This window comes from Notolabrus celidotus, chromosome 7 (genome assembly GCF_009762535.1).
Source record: "Notolabrus celidotus isolate fNotCel1 chromosome 7, fNotCel1.pri, whole genome shotgun sequence".
Classification (NCBI taxonomy): Eukaryota; Metazoa; Chordata; class Actinopteri; order Labriformes; family Labridae; genus Notolabrus; species Notolabrus celidotus.
In genome coordinates, this window is record NC_048278.1 from 23,556,764 (window position 1) to 23,570,133 (window position 13,370).

The 13,370-nt window shown below is 40.3% G+C and overlaps 2 protein-coding genes across 2 annotated transcripts in view; both read right to left on the reverse strand.

The window, feature by feature from the left end:
- npnta (nephronectin a) overlaps positions 1-4,263 on the reverse strand; it is a 59,249-nt gene extending 54,986 nt beyond the window's left edge. The window contains 1 exon segment of the mRNA XM_034687078.1: positions 3,952-4,263. Coding sequence (XP_034542969.1) covers positions 3,952-4,022 — 71 coding nt within the window. The 5' untranslated portion in view covers positions 4,023-4,263.
- A 4,001-nt stretch (positions 4,264-8,264) lies between these two features.
- gstcd (glutathione S-transferase, C-terminal domain containing) overlaps positions 8,265-13,370 on the reverse strand; it is a 70,421-nt gene continuing 65,315 nt past the window's right edge. The window contains 3 exon segments of the mRNA XM_034687077.1: positions 8,265-10,601; positions 10,604-10,636; positions 10,639-10,686. Of these exon segments, the coding sequence (XP_034542968.1) occupies positions 10,498-10,601; positions 10,604-10,636; positions 10,639-10,686 (185 nt within the window). The 3' untranslated portion in view covers positions 8,265-10,497.

The window sequence follows — 13,370 nt, forward strand, 5'->3', positions numbered from 1 at the left end:
AATAAATAAATATACAAACATGTATACGTATATCTGACATTTCCTCAACATGTCGGGATCAGATATGCGGGACATTTGACTAAGCATGATGTGATGAAGACTCTGATCTCACAGTGGATGGTGGGCTAGAGGAGTATGAAAGGACTTTTAGGTGCAGTGGTAAGGAGCCAGGTGGAACCTCATGAGATGCAACAGGTCAAGTATATTCCTCTGATGCTTTCTCCTACACACTCATGTATAAATACACACATGCACACATATAGTCAGCATAAGATCCTGTTTCATGTGCTCTGTGTTTCTCTCAGCTCATGCAGATTTCATCCTGTGGCATTTCTGCACCAAAAAGCACCCTGTAATTAAAACTAAGAGCTTGATTCAATTCATTAAAACACTTATGAAACATTTATGATTTTTTTTTAACACTATGACTAATTTCAGTCAACAATGGGAGCCTTGGTGGCGCTTCACAGCGAAGAAGAGCCTTTGTCATAGCTTTTTTCAGACACATGTTACTCCTAGTGTGATACTCTACCGAACAGAAATCTAGCATATCAAATAGATGTGAGAATAATACCTGCATTCATCACCCTTGGGCTCAGAATTATCATCCCAAATTGCACTAAGCCTTGGAGGAACTCAAGCATATAATTATTACCCTTCACGCATGCAGAGTGACACCTCTGCTCAAGCACAGACTGTCAAGACAAGGTGCTTCCAGAGAAAGTGAGAGGTTGATATCCACCGTGGGGGACTTCATTCTTCTTCTATTGTTTCACTAATGGATACAGAGCTGGCCCATTTCCCCAGCCTGACAGTGAGGAGGAGTCAGTCCATCGCTCACAGAGGAGCACGACTGTGGAGTCCTTATTCAGGGCGATGATAATTTAATCCATCTCTCTATCATGTATCCATGGACTTATCCTGAAGCATGCAGTAGGATGAATTTTCCTCACAAACAGCCGTGCATGTTGATAGGTGCTTTTTTTAACATCAAGACTTGCTAGAACCTGCAAACCTTTGAAAGCTGAAGGCATGAGCAAGTGGAGTCATAAGGTGTCTGGCGTCCTTAATGAACCACCTCGGCTGCACATGCTGCCAGGCCCGTGTGCTGACTGCCAAGACTGTTACATTGACACACAACAGCATGAGGGATATCGACAAACATCTGAGGTAAAGATTTAAAGCGAGAAAAAAACAGCAGGTCTATTAAATCTAAATGCTATTTTACACAAAGTGTGGAAGGTTCTCACTGATTGGCCGGGAAAATAAAAACACCTTTATGATGAAATGCAATGCAACACTGGCCCTTGTAATAAACTCTGTTATAAAGTTTTTGTTGACTCTTCTAGTTAAGAATAGGGTTGCACTTTCAAGGCTATGCATGGATGCAATAAGTGCATTCAACTTATGTAGGAGCAGGGGGTATTTTGTCAGTAAGTATAAGTGCCTTCTTTCCATGTAAGAGCAGGTTCAATGCTGCAGAAGAAGTGCTTATGGGATATTTTCTTTGAAGTGGAATGACGTATATATTGTAAGTACAAGCATGCAATGTCTAAATGCAGACTGAAAAGGTGCAATTCACTGTGGGTTACATGCACTGCAGTGGGTTGAACTTTAATGCTGTAAACTGAGTTTTCCATGGAGGGCTTGCAATATTGTAAAGTTCATTCGCCATGCTGGTGTGAGGTAGGATGCTTGAATGGATGTTTCTCAGAAGGCAATGTAAAACTGAAGTATCTGTCAGTGCAATCTTGTTTCCCTCTGGCAGTTCTAGACTTACAATCTGCTTTATTGTTTACACTTAATTTTTAATACAAAATTTGATATTAAACACTGAGAAAGCTTCACATGTATTAGTTTTTAATTCATTTAGACTACCCATAAAATGAAACCTCCACTGTATTTTCACACTCCTTCTCACCCCCTTAAAGCCCAAATGTAGGTCTGATATTACAACGCCAACATAACCTGGCACCAGTCCTCGGCTTTGGATTATTACTGAGGAGGTCTGGTATGTGCTACTTGGCTGCGATGAAATGAACACTTTAGTGACATCACTGGGAAAGAATATCCTCTGCTCTTATTTGTTGCCTCTCCTTTTTTTGCAGTCTTTCTAAGGTTTAACATGACAAGAAATGGGCCGTCCTTGAATCCTAGAACAAAAGGTGGAGACAACAGCAGTGCAATGTTTTCAGCTGTATGTTTGCAGGTAAGCATATTATGTGCAGAACAAAATGATCTTGGCAATGATGCCTGTGAAGGACCCTTCAGGAGTAGATGGATAAGCCTGTTAGGAACGCTCTCTAAAAGGCAATAAGTGAGGGAGAGCAGGTAATAAATGGCTTTTTTGCTCAGGCTCGGTCTCTGGGGATATTCTCTCAATGAATTAAAATTGAAGCACAGACTCAGACCCGGGCAAGTTTATACCCATAAAAATTGGCAAATTATGGCCGTGGTGACAAGCCACTCCATCAGCAGGGTTGTTAATAATGTACAGTATGCTGCTGCTAGGTTAGAGTAAATGATTATTACACAGAGGAAAATGCGTGAAATAAAGGTTTAAGCCCTACACATCCCATCAGACCATGGCCTGTCACACAGGCATTGTCCATGGTGATTAAGAGAAAAAATGTCTTCAATAACAATCACACAGTGTGTTCTTGGAGAAGCACAATTTTCTGTTACACTTCTGCTCTCTTTCATTCTCTCTCTACTGCACAGACACACTTTCACTCCGCTCTGAAACCTTTGATAGCCAAATCTGCCTCTTTTGAAAGACTTTTGAACAAAGCAGAACACTGAATTGAAAGCGCTCAGGAGGAGGGAGAAAAAGGGGCAATATACCTCCATGTGTCAAAGTCTATCAACAAGCAGGTGCAGCCAGGTTGAACAGGTTTCTTTCTTTCTAATGCAAGCACAAAATTTCAATTTATAATTACCTACAATAATCTTCAAAGTTTTTGTTCGTGGAAAAGTGAAACATGAGACAGGATGCTGCTTAGGGGCTCAGCTGCCTGTCTGACAGAGATACACGAGGGGAATAAAGTACAATGCTTTGGCTGCATCCTCTGTTGGACTCCGTGCAACTCTCAACGTTTGGAAGGACTTCTGACCAATTTTACTATGAACACTCTAGAAATCTATCTCAACAATAGGAAGGGGCAAAAGTAACACACCCCATTCAACTGAACAGAAAAAAGAACACAATAACATCTTGCCAATGCACATAACTAACACACTTAATTAAAAAAAACAATTTGGAATTCTGTTTAACCTTATCTGTGGAATGAACTTGATTGACACCTAAATTACGAATTGATATTATCATGCATAGATAAAAGAGCTGGCATCAGCCATCACATTCATCACACCTATAGGCAGATTCAAATCTCGGACACTCGCATTCTTCGGGGTCTGGCACGTCTCCACACCTCTGTCTACACATATTTCATCTCAGTCGTGTTCAAACATGAAGCACCGGGCGATTTGCTGTCACATCACTTATAATCAGCCTGATATCTGCACGAGACAAGAACCGCTTGGTGTGAGGATTTTTTTTTGCACGTGTCAAAACTCACAGAAGGAAATGTGCAGATTCACCTGATTCTTTTGCACTTGGGTTTTTGCTGTTTCCACTAAAATAAAAGTTAGGGCAATAGACTAGAAAGGATTACGCGAAGATGCCAAGAATGGGTATTCGCAGGAGCGCACAAAACATTCACAGGAGCAACATGTTTTCATCCACATCAATATCGAGCTTTGCATTTGTAAGAGCTTAAATAATGCTTTTCTTTGCAGCAACTCTGGCAAGTGCTGTGTCTAACCAAGGGCGCAGTTATTTTGTTACACAAACAGGCTATAAGTGAGTTGAACTGGAATGCTAAAACAGCTGTCTCTCAATCAAAGTCAGTGTTATTGAAATCATCCATGAAATCAACCGTGCGCTCTTACCTGCCATCAAAGTCTGCACTTGCTCCATAGCAGCAGCTGTACAATAACATCAACTTTATCCATAAATCCATGATTACGGGAGTTACACGCCCACGCTGCCTGTTATTTTCCTCCGTAATCCAAAAGCACCGCGAAGGAAACAATCAGCGGAGTTTCTGTAACGCACGCGGAGGGTGCACAGGTAGAACGGGTCAGCCGGCGTCCCTCACACTGCTCATGTGCGATATTCACTGAAAACAGTCCACTGCCTGAGAGAAGAGTGACCCCGACGAGTGTGTGTATGGCTCTGTGTTTGTGTGTGTGGATCGGGACGCACTCGCCGGGAAGAGAGCGCACAGCTCCCCCACTCTCTTTCCTCTCCTCACAAGTTCAGTCAGTGGGCTGTTCAACCAACAGCACCCACTGCAGTCAGTCCTTATCTCCCGTGTCTTCGATAACCAGCGGCCAAAACACAGTGGATATCATCCAGCCTGCAAGCTTGTAGGGGACTTTGAATATGACGCTCTGACCTGAACAGCCGAGAGGAAGAGGCTCCAGATGCAGAGCTCTCCGTGCCGCGCATGCTTGGGGAATGCCTTCATTAATTGCGTAGCCTGCCGAGGCACGCAGGTGCACCAGCCACCCAGGTAGATGCTCACGCTGCAAAGACAATGCTAATTAATGGGAATTCATTTGGAGAAAAACTAAAGATAAGCAGAAAAAAATTGAAATGTCTAGTTTGGAGAAAGTTTCAATAGAACTAGGATAAAACAGGCTTTATTTAGACTACTGTAGTTTGTGTAAAAACACCAACATATTTGTTTCTGTATTGATTCCAGGCACAGACCCTGGCTCTGCTTTCTATGTAATAGCTCTCAGCCATTATTCTACATGGCAAAATTAGCTGCTGTTTTGGATACAACTGTTCCATTTTTCTTTACCTGACATCTTAAATGTGACACATGTAAAAGTCAAAGCGAAAAACTGCAGTTCCTCGAAAGGCCGCTTGAGGCAGCCTCCAATAACAAGCTAATCAGTAAATATTACATACTAAAGGTGACATATTATGCTCTTTTTCATCAAATATATTGGTCTAAGAGGTCCCCAAAACATGTCTTTAAAGTTTTTTGCTCAAAAAATGCTTTGAAATCAGATTTTAGCATGCTTTTAACCCCTCTTTTTCAGCCCTGCTCGGAACAGGCTGTTTTCTGTGTCTGTGCCTTTAAATGAGAATGAGCTCTCTGACCACGCCCCCTCAGGAAGTGGATGTGGCCTCGGCTCTCCAGCACGTTGATCTATGTTTACATGTTGGCTGCTCACAGACCTGCGTTACTTCAACCCTCTGAATTTGATCCAGAATCTGATCCCGACGGAGAGGCGCCTGCAGCAGGACCTTTCTGAACGATTGGTCACAGATTTTGTGTTTCTTGTTGTTTTATTTGTCAGCATGTCGACGTGTGTCTTAGTACACAGCTACAAACATGTAGCTATGTGGCTATGCTAACTAGCGCTAGCACTTTTCCATGAAAAATAAAAATCATCCACTAGATCTTCAAATCTGCAGACGTGGGGAGTAAACCGACCTTTGTGTTTATTAAGACAGCCTACAACTAGCATGCCTCCCTTCCTAAGCTCCTTGTTAGCACACGTGTGCAGGGAATGAAAAACGAAGGAGGAGTTTGAGTTGTATTTTATACAGTCTATGGGCTGAAAAAGCTCAGAGCTCTGACTTCTGTTACAGACCGGATCTTGTTTGTGACGTATGAAAAACACTGAAAACTGAAACGGCTCATTTCAGCACACATTTACAGAAAGGTGGAGAAATTAGAATGGGGCAGAATGGATTTTTTTTCACTTTCGGGGGGTTTGTAGACATGCCAGGGACACATATTTCAGGTAGAGAACCATTAAAATTCAATTTTGCATGGTATACTACCTTTAAAAGATTACTGTACCTAACTTCAGAGCAATAATAAACACGTTAACAGCAAGCGGCAACCTCCGGTCACAAAAAATGAACCCATGCAGAAGTGTTATAAACTGCAGTTCATCTAGCATCCGCTTGAGGCTGACTGCAGAAACACCGGAAACCACATAGGACACCCATTCAAAAAAGACGATCTTTACAGCATAAATAAACATGTTACAGCCTGGTTTAAAAAAACAGCTTCAGTCTGGATAGCTAAATTTCTCTCTCAGCACAACACTGTAAAGGGGAGAACTTTTTTTAACGTGACAGTTCAAAAGTTATTTAGACTATGAGTTTTGCCCATTTAAGGATCTGGCTGACTTTGACTGACAGGCGGGGACCACTGTAGCTGTTGCCTCTTTACCTCACCACTAACTAGCCAGCAGTTAGGTTGAGTTCAGCATTTCCAATATGGCTCCCGCCGACGATTGTCTTCAAAACAGCATTCAGGAACAGATGGGGTGACGTCACGGATATGTCCATTATACAGTCTGTGGTTAACAGTTAGTATAATGCATGTTTTGGTCTGAATTGATACTTTCAATATTCAATAAAACTGTACAACGGTGACTAATAAGGAGTGTGGCCACTCAAGAAGACCAACATGTGGAGGCTGCTAGCTGTATGTTGGTGTCATGTTTGGATTTAAAATGGAAATATCAGACAAATATATTTTTCTCTGCAGTTCATTGCACTAACACAATGTCAAGAAGTCTGCTCCAGCTTTTTTAGTGCTTCAATAGGCTATCTAGTAATTTTATTTTGTGTTAGTTTTAGCTAACCTAGCAGGTAGCAGATCAATTTGCACTCACCGAACCTTGCTCATTAGCTTGTTCACTGTTCTGTCAGAATTATTAGGGTCAGCATAGAAGTCAGGATTGTTGTTTGCCTCTCTGATAAAGATGAAAGCATAAGTAATTTGATGAGGAAACCAGATTTAAAAATATGGTCACCTTTTGCTCCAGAACACCAAGGCATCAGACAGCCAGGTGTCCCATTCAAGGCCTCAAACAGTAGCTGAAAAGGCAATTTAAAACAGTGGCTTAATCCATTATTAGTACAGTCTATGAATGCATCCTACATCAAATTTCAAGATCTTTAATATTCTTACACTTTGACAATAGATTCCTTTAGATTATTTTAGAGTGGTTATCTCCTAGCTGAAACTTCCTATTCAAAGGCTGTTGAATCTCACTTAGGGCTGGGGGCAGCAGAATTCTTCAGGCCTGCTTCGTTTCTGTGTGTGACAGCCCTCAGTGTCCAGAGTCACATTAGGTCAATGATATAATTCTCCAGTCAAGCCTCAATGGAAAGAAAAGGAACAAAGGAAAAAGAAGTGGATTGGTAACCAAACGCCATCATTTAATGGAACTGGAGATGAAGGTTTGACATAATTACTGCAGCTTACTTCATAGTCCCTGAGCCTTTTGATACATGGCACTGTTTTGCCCTTCTTTACGGCCCTGACACCAGTTTTCCATTATAAATCTATGCAGAAGTAAGAGATTGGCGAGTCGGTGACTGTGTATAATTACACTATTAATCACATTATTTACAGTGTTCAATCGAAGGAAAAAAAAAAAAGATTTCAATGATGATTAATCACAATGAAAATAAGTCCTAAATATGCCTTACTGGTAGCAATGTTGTGAGAAAGTAGGACTGATCAGAGAAAATTTTAAAGGGTCACTTCACCCCTAAAATATTATTTCATGTTGTGTTGAATCAAGCCCAACAAAGATTGTCAGTTTCACCTCTTGAACTTTAAAAACACATCTCTCATACTAAGGTCTTTTACTTTTAGGATTTCTGTTAAATATAGAAGCAGTTTTGTCATTGCAAGAGCAGCTGAAACACTCATTCTCTGTTCATAGAAAATATAATTTATGAAACTGTGAGAATACTTTGACTCGTGACCAGCATGGCCCCCCTAAAGTGCAACAGATATTTATTTTGGGGCTCTGAATAGCACATGAATCAGTATTTAAAAAATTATCTAAGACGATTTCAAGGTTCTTTACAGAGGACCATCCGAGACGTACTGTAATACTAAAGTTATCTGTCAGATTAAGTTAGTCTGGGATAAAACCAAAAATCACATGATGGCAAGTGACACACATTTATATCCTTTGGCCACACATTGATACAGAGACAAGCAGAGAATGAAAGCCAAAATAGAATTTTAGCACCGGAAATTCTTAACTGGGACTATTGTGACAGCAGATGTGAAAGTAAAATGCGAAGCATCCGGAATAGATAACAATATTATTATGGTGTGCAGAATAAACAGCAGCTGGGACCTGCTAGAGGCAACCAGAGAGGAGACGTGTGCATAATAATTTGTTGTTTCTCTCGACTTCTATAATTATGCTCATGGTGTTTATTAGAAAAGTGGAAGGAAAACACATCGTGCATGGTGCTTATACACAGAATGAACTATGAGTTACTGTGGTATTAAGATAATTGATAGGGCAGTACAGGCTTTTCTATCCATTTACTCTGGACTCTGAACAGGTTGTATAAACTGTTAACTTGTAAAAAAGCTAATTGAGTAAAGGGCAAAATCATACCAATAGGCAAGGAACCCACATATGGGGCAGTGAACTGTTGCAGTCAATGGGACACAAACACTGGTGCAGTGAAGTGAAAAAAAACACAGAAATAAAAACAAGGTGGTCTTTGGCTTCAAATTTCACAATGGGGGAAGCATATGGACCATCAAAAGCCCTTTCTTACTAGGTGTACACAAATAACGTAATTTCTTCTGCTCGAGGAATGCCAGTTACTGTTAATTTGGTGAGTAGCAGTTTCACTGTAAATACATATAAAAAGGCAACACTCCAATATTTGAAACCCTGGCAATTATTGTCTATTCATATGATATCAGTAGATTCCCCCCAAAGTATCTTTTAATACTGATTACAATTTCATACATAGAGATTAATTGTAAAGAACTCATGTTTTTTTTTTTTTTTAAGTTGGGCTCTTTTTGCTCAGGGCAATTCATTTAGTTTGATGCTTTTTCCTTTGTTGATTTTGACATCTTGCATCTTGATACCAAGGCAAATTCCTTGTATGCAAAGACATAAACAGCATTGCGCTCCAATTCTGTTGAATACACAATAAAAATGTGTTCAGCTCAGTGCATCACTGCCCCCATGCCGTATTTACAGAAAGGCTTTATGAAGCAGATCATAGGTAAATAAATACTGCACATTCACATAGCAAGAAGCTCCGATATCTCACAGATTTTTGTGTAAACAAAGAATCTTGTATAGTCACCTTCAACCCGCGGGTGTTTTAGATTAATCGACTTACTTCAATATTCTCCTCACTCTCTCTCCTGCAGCTTAAAGTAGTTCCACCTACACACTCTCTTTATGCTTTCGTGCCAATATGCATTTCTGTTATGTGCACTTGTGCAGAGCCACAAGCATGAACAAGGAGTCAGACATCTCCTTTTGAAATAATTCCAGTCCTTGAAGGAGCTGTGTCTGTGGCCATTCACCTCGGGATAGATTGACTCTGCTGACTGAATTTAGATGAGTTTGACGCTGGAAAATCCTGAACCTCTCGTCTACTCCTTCAGTGTGAGTGGGAAAACCATCTCCTGGGCTATCTCACTGGATTTCTCATTCAGCGAGAATGCACTGTCAAAGATGACAACACAGGATACTTCAGAGAAACAGATGGCCAGTTTCAGCGTGGAGAATGAAAGCTTAAGGGGCTATAGTATGTCTGAAGTATACAAGATTGGAAGTATGGAGCGTATTGTGTGATTTTCAGTCTTAACGGTACGCACTGATCAAGTATACTGACCTTTTCACCAGAATCATAAAATATTCATTACTGCTGAACGTAGTATGGGAAACATACCATATTCCCATACATTTATTATGAGGAGTAATCAGTTTCGGTATGGAACCATGACGAATGCCAAATTATACCCAACATGAAATTACTTTGAATCCAATTTCTCTCTTTCAATACCTCTTTCCTTTACCCCCCTCTCGTCCTCTGTCGGTCACACACACTCACACACGAAAGAGAGGTAGATAATGATAATTTCCCATCTCATCTCGGAGACAACACACGTTTTTAGCACTCTTCTTCTGTTATTACCTGGCAAGAGAGCAAGCTGACTGCTGAGTCCATACAGACTATTTGCAAAAACAGCATGTGGAAGTATGCTGTAGTTAATTTGCATCGAGGGTGCGTAATTCCTGCTGCTTCTGTTTACGCTGACAGCTTGATCACACATTTCTGGCAAAGACACAAACGCAACGTAGCAGTTGGTGAGAGGTTTGAGCTCTTTTATGATAGCATAGCTTCCAATAATTGAGTACATTTTACTGAAGAAAGACCTCTCCCACATGTTTATCTTGAGAAAAGTCATGGCCTAGAAAAATTTCAGATGATTTCTTTTTTTCAAAGGAGATAAGAACCAAACATGTTTTATTTTCTGAAGGACTGTTTAAAAAAAAAAGCTTTTAAAAATGAGTAAAAATGTTTGTGACTAGATAATGTTTTTCAGCAGCATCATGACCCGGCCAGGAGCCACATTGCTGCTATTTTGCTGTACAACACTCCTCACAGCCCTAATTATGCACCACTGTGTCCAGCTGGCCAGCATCCACGTCCAGTCCACTCTTTTGCAGCGGCGTTCCCACCAGCATGTTGTTCTTTGGTGAGCAGCTCTCAGTTCCATAGTCATCACCTGTACTGAGTACCCATGGTTTCTGCCGCCCAAGAGCGGTCCAAGTCAACCAGGCCCATACAATGTTTACCTGGAGGGGTTGAGACAGAAAAATAATTAAAGTTAATAAGCCTAAAGGGGAAAAAAAAAGGTCTGGAGATTTATTTAGGAAAAGGACATTTCTGTACGCTTGATTTTACCTGTCTTTGAGAGGAGGTTTGGATAAAATAAGAGGAACAGTTTTCTTTCACTTAAATAAATCCAAAATGGCAGCAATAAAACATCCTTAAGCTTTGTAATGGATTAGAATATTATTATTGAACTATCTATAACTATGTCTTTAAAACTACATTTTAGTTAATAAAATACTAATTTATAGAGCCAAGACATTAACAATAATGTTAAACATGATATAATGCGTGATAAATCAATGTTCAGCAGGGATAACTCTAATAAGGGTCTCACTGTAAGAGACAGTCGACAGATGGAATCAAAAGTACAAAAACATGTTTTTAAAATGGGGTGAAATACAGACAAAGATTGATATATTACATTGAAGAAAATCATAAATCACTTAAATTACATAATACAAACACAGATCATACAAATGCAACCATCAAAAGCACCAAAACAACTAAGAGGGGGAAACATTTGCAGTTTGAACAAGTATAAATTCAGAACATGCCCCTGTTGACTCTGATTTTGGATCAACTGGTGGGAACTTTTTTATCCTGATGTTTTGTTTCTCAAGGATGAAAATATTTCCCTTCAAAGGGCACCAGAGGTCAGTGAGTGGAATAAAACTGATGTGAATCATGTGATATGACCTTTTGCAGTGGCCACATCTTAGCCTAAAGATACACTTTTGGGAGATTCTGAACCAATGAGCTAAACGGAGGTCTCAAGTTTCCCAGACTTGTAAAATCTTTGCAACTGTTGTGGTAGTTTTTTCCAAGTTATTATTAATACAACTATTTTTTGGCTTATATGCATATATTGAGTGATAGGACAGTGGAAAGAGTAATCAGGTTGAGTTGGTCTGGCTGGACTTGTGTCACTGGGTAATCATTCCCATCTTTTTGAAAAAGTTTCTTCATTTATTAATTACTTGTTGATTTCACTTAAAGTAAACAAGCTTAGTTTTGATCAAATCATTTTTATCAATGATGCAATAGTTGCAGAGTTTGTGGTCCATAACTTTATAATGCCTTGAATAAATGTGACATTGATGCTCTGAAGGGTTTAAAGTAGGGCTGTTGGCATTAACGTGATATTTCAGTGTTTTTGAAGAGGGGTTGTATGAGTTTTAAATCACTAGTAATTGGAATAGCCACAAAAGATGCTGCTCATCTCAGCCCCTGTAATGAGAAACTCCAGGCAACAACAGCACACAAGCTAGCAGGTGGAAGAGCACGTCTGTGTTGTGTGTGCAACTAGTGCAAAAATGTACCGGCTATCTGGTAGCAAAGTAAAGTGCTGAAAAAAAATCCCAGCAGAGCGTGCACCTAAACTGAGATGAGTGCTCGGGCCAGAGTCTTTCAAAATTAGCTAAATTACGTGGAAGAAATGGCCCCGTCTGAAGAAACCTGTAGCCTAGCTTGCGTGCTGTTGCTCCCTGGAGTTTTTTCATTACAGGGGCCGAGCTGAGCAGCATCCGTTGTGGCTAGTACAATTACGAGTGATTTAAAACCCATACAACCACTCTTCAAAACACTGAAATATCCCTTTAATGTGTCAATCCCAACGAAATTAAGGTCCAAATTAACATGTTTATTTTTTAAATTTGGAAAAAAATATTAATTGCCCAACTTTTTACCCTGATTACTCCAGTCCATACTCCAACACAGTAGGGGGTGGTAATGCACCTTAATGCTGGTTGCCCTTAGTGCCGCAAAACACGAAATAGAAGAAGTCCCTTTCTGCAAACCGTCGGTTCTGACACGTCCATGCCAGTATCACATAGATTAATGACACACTGGGCTGTAATAAGTACCATTCATTATTGTTTGGTCGCAGTGGTTGGCATATTACAGGTGTTCCTATTATTTTTAAAGGTCCAATATGTTCCTGTTATTGGTGTTTAACTTACAAAAGCAGCTTACTAATCTTTTATGTAACATTTTTCTTCTTTTAAAGACAGATTTAAAATGTAATATACAGTTTATCAGTAAGGTAGCAGGTGGCATATACACTGACAGGGATCACTGCTTTACCATGCTGCCTGCTTGGGGACAGTGACACTAGCAGGCTCCAGGGAGATGAGAGCCAACATGGTTAGAAAATGTTAGTGGGAGAGGTTGAGCCCTGTTAACTGATACAGAGTAGAAACCTGCGTGACAGCTGTTGTCAGGTACATATGAAAGGGCATCAGACTGACGAGGCATTGGGGAGACTGCTCAGACTCAGAGGGAAGCTTTGATAAGCTAGAGAGCTATCAGGGTGAAGAGAGTCCTCATCGTAATGAAACAGAGTAAAGTGAAGCTTCAGCGCAGGCCTGGAGGTAACAGACTGACAAAACACTTCCTCTGAATCTGACAACCGCAAGCTGGCAGCTGTTCACTGCAGCTGTTTGTCACAGTAAAGAAATCCCAGCATTAACATTTTTCACATTTCTTAAAGGTGCAGACCTTTTGAAAAAATTGCAGCAGAGAGTTGTCTCACCATGTCCACAGATGCAAAAAGCACATCATGGGAATTTTAACTGTCGAGGCTTGACCTGCATGAGAATGATGACCCTTTTTTGATATAGACTCAAATTACAGCTTTGGCTAAGAG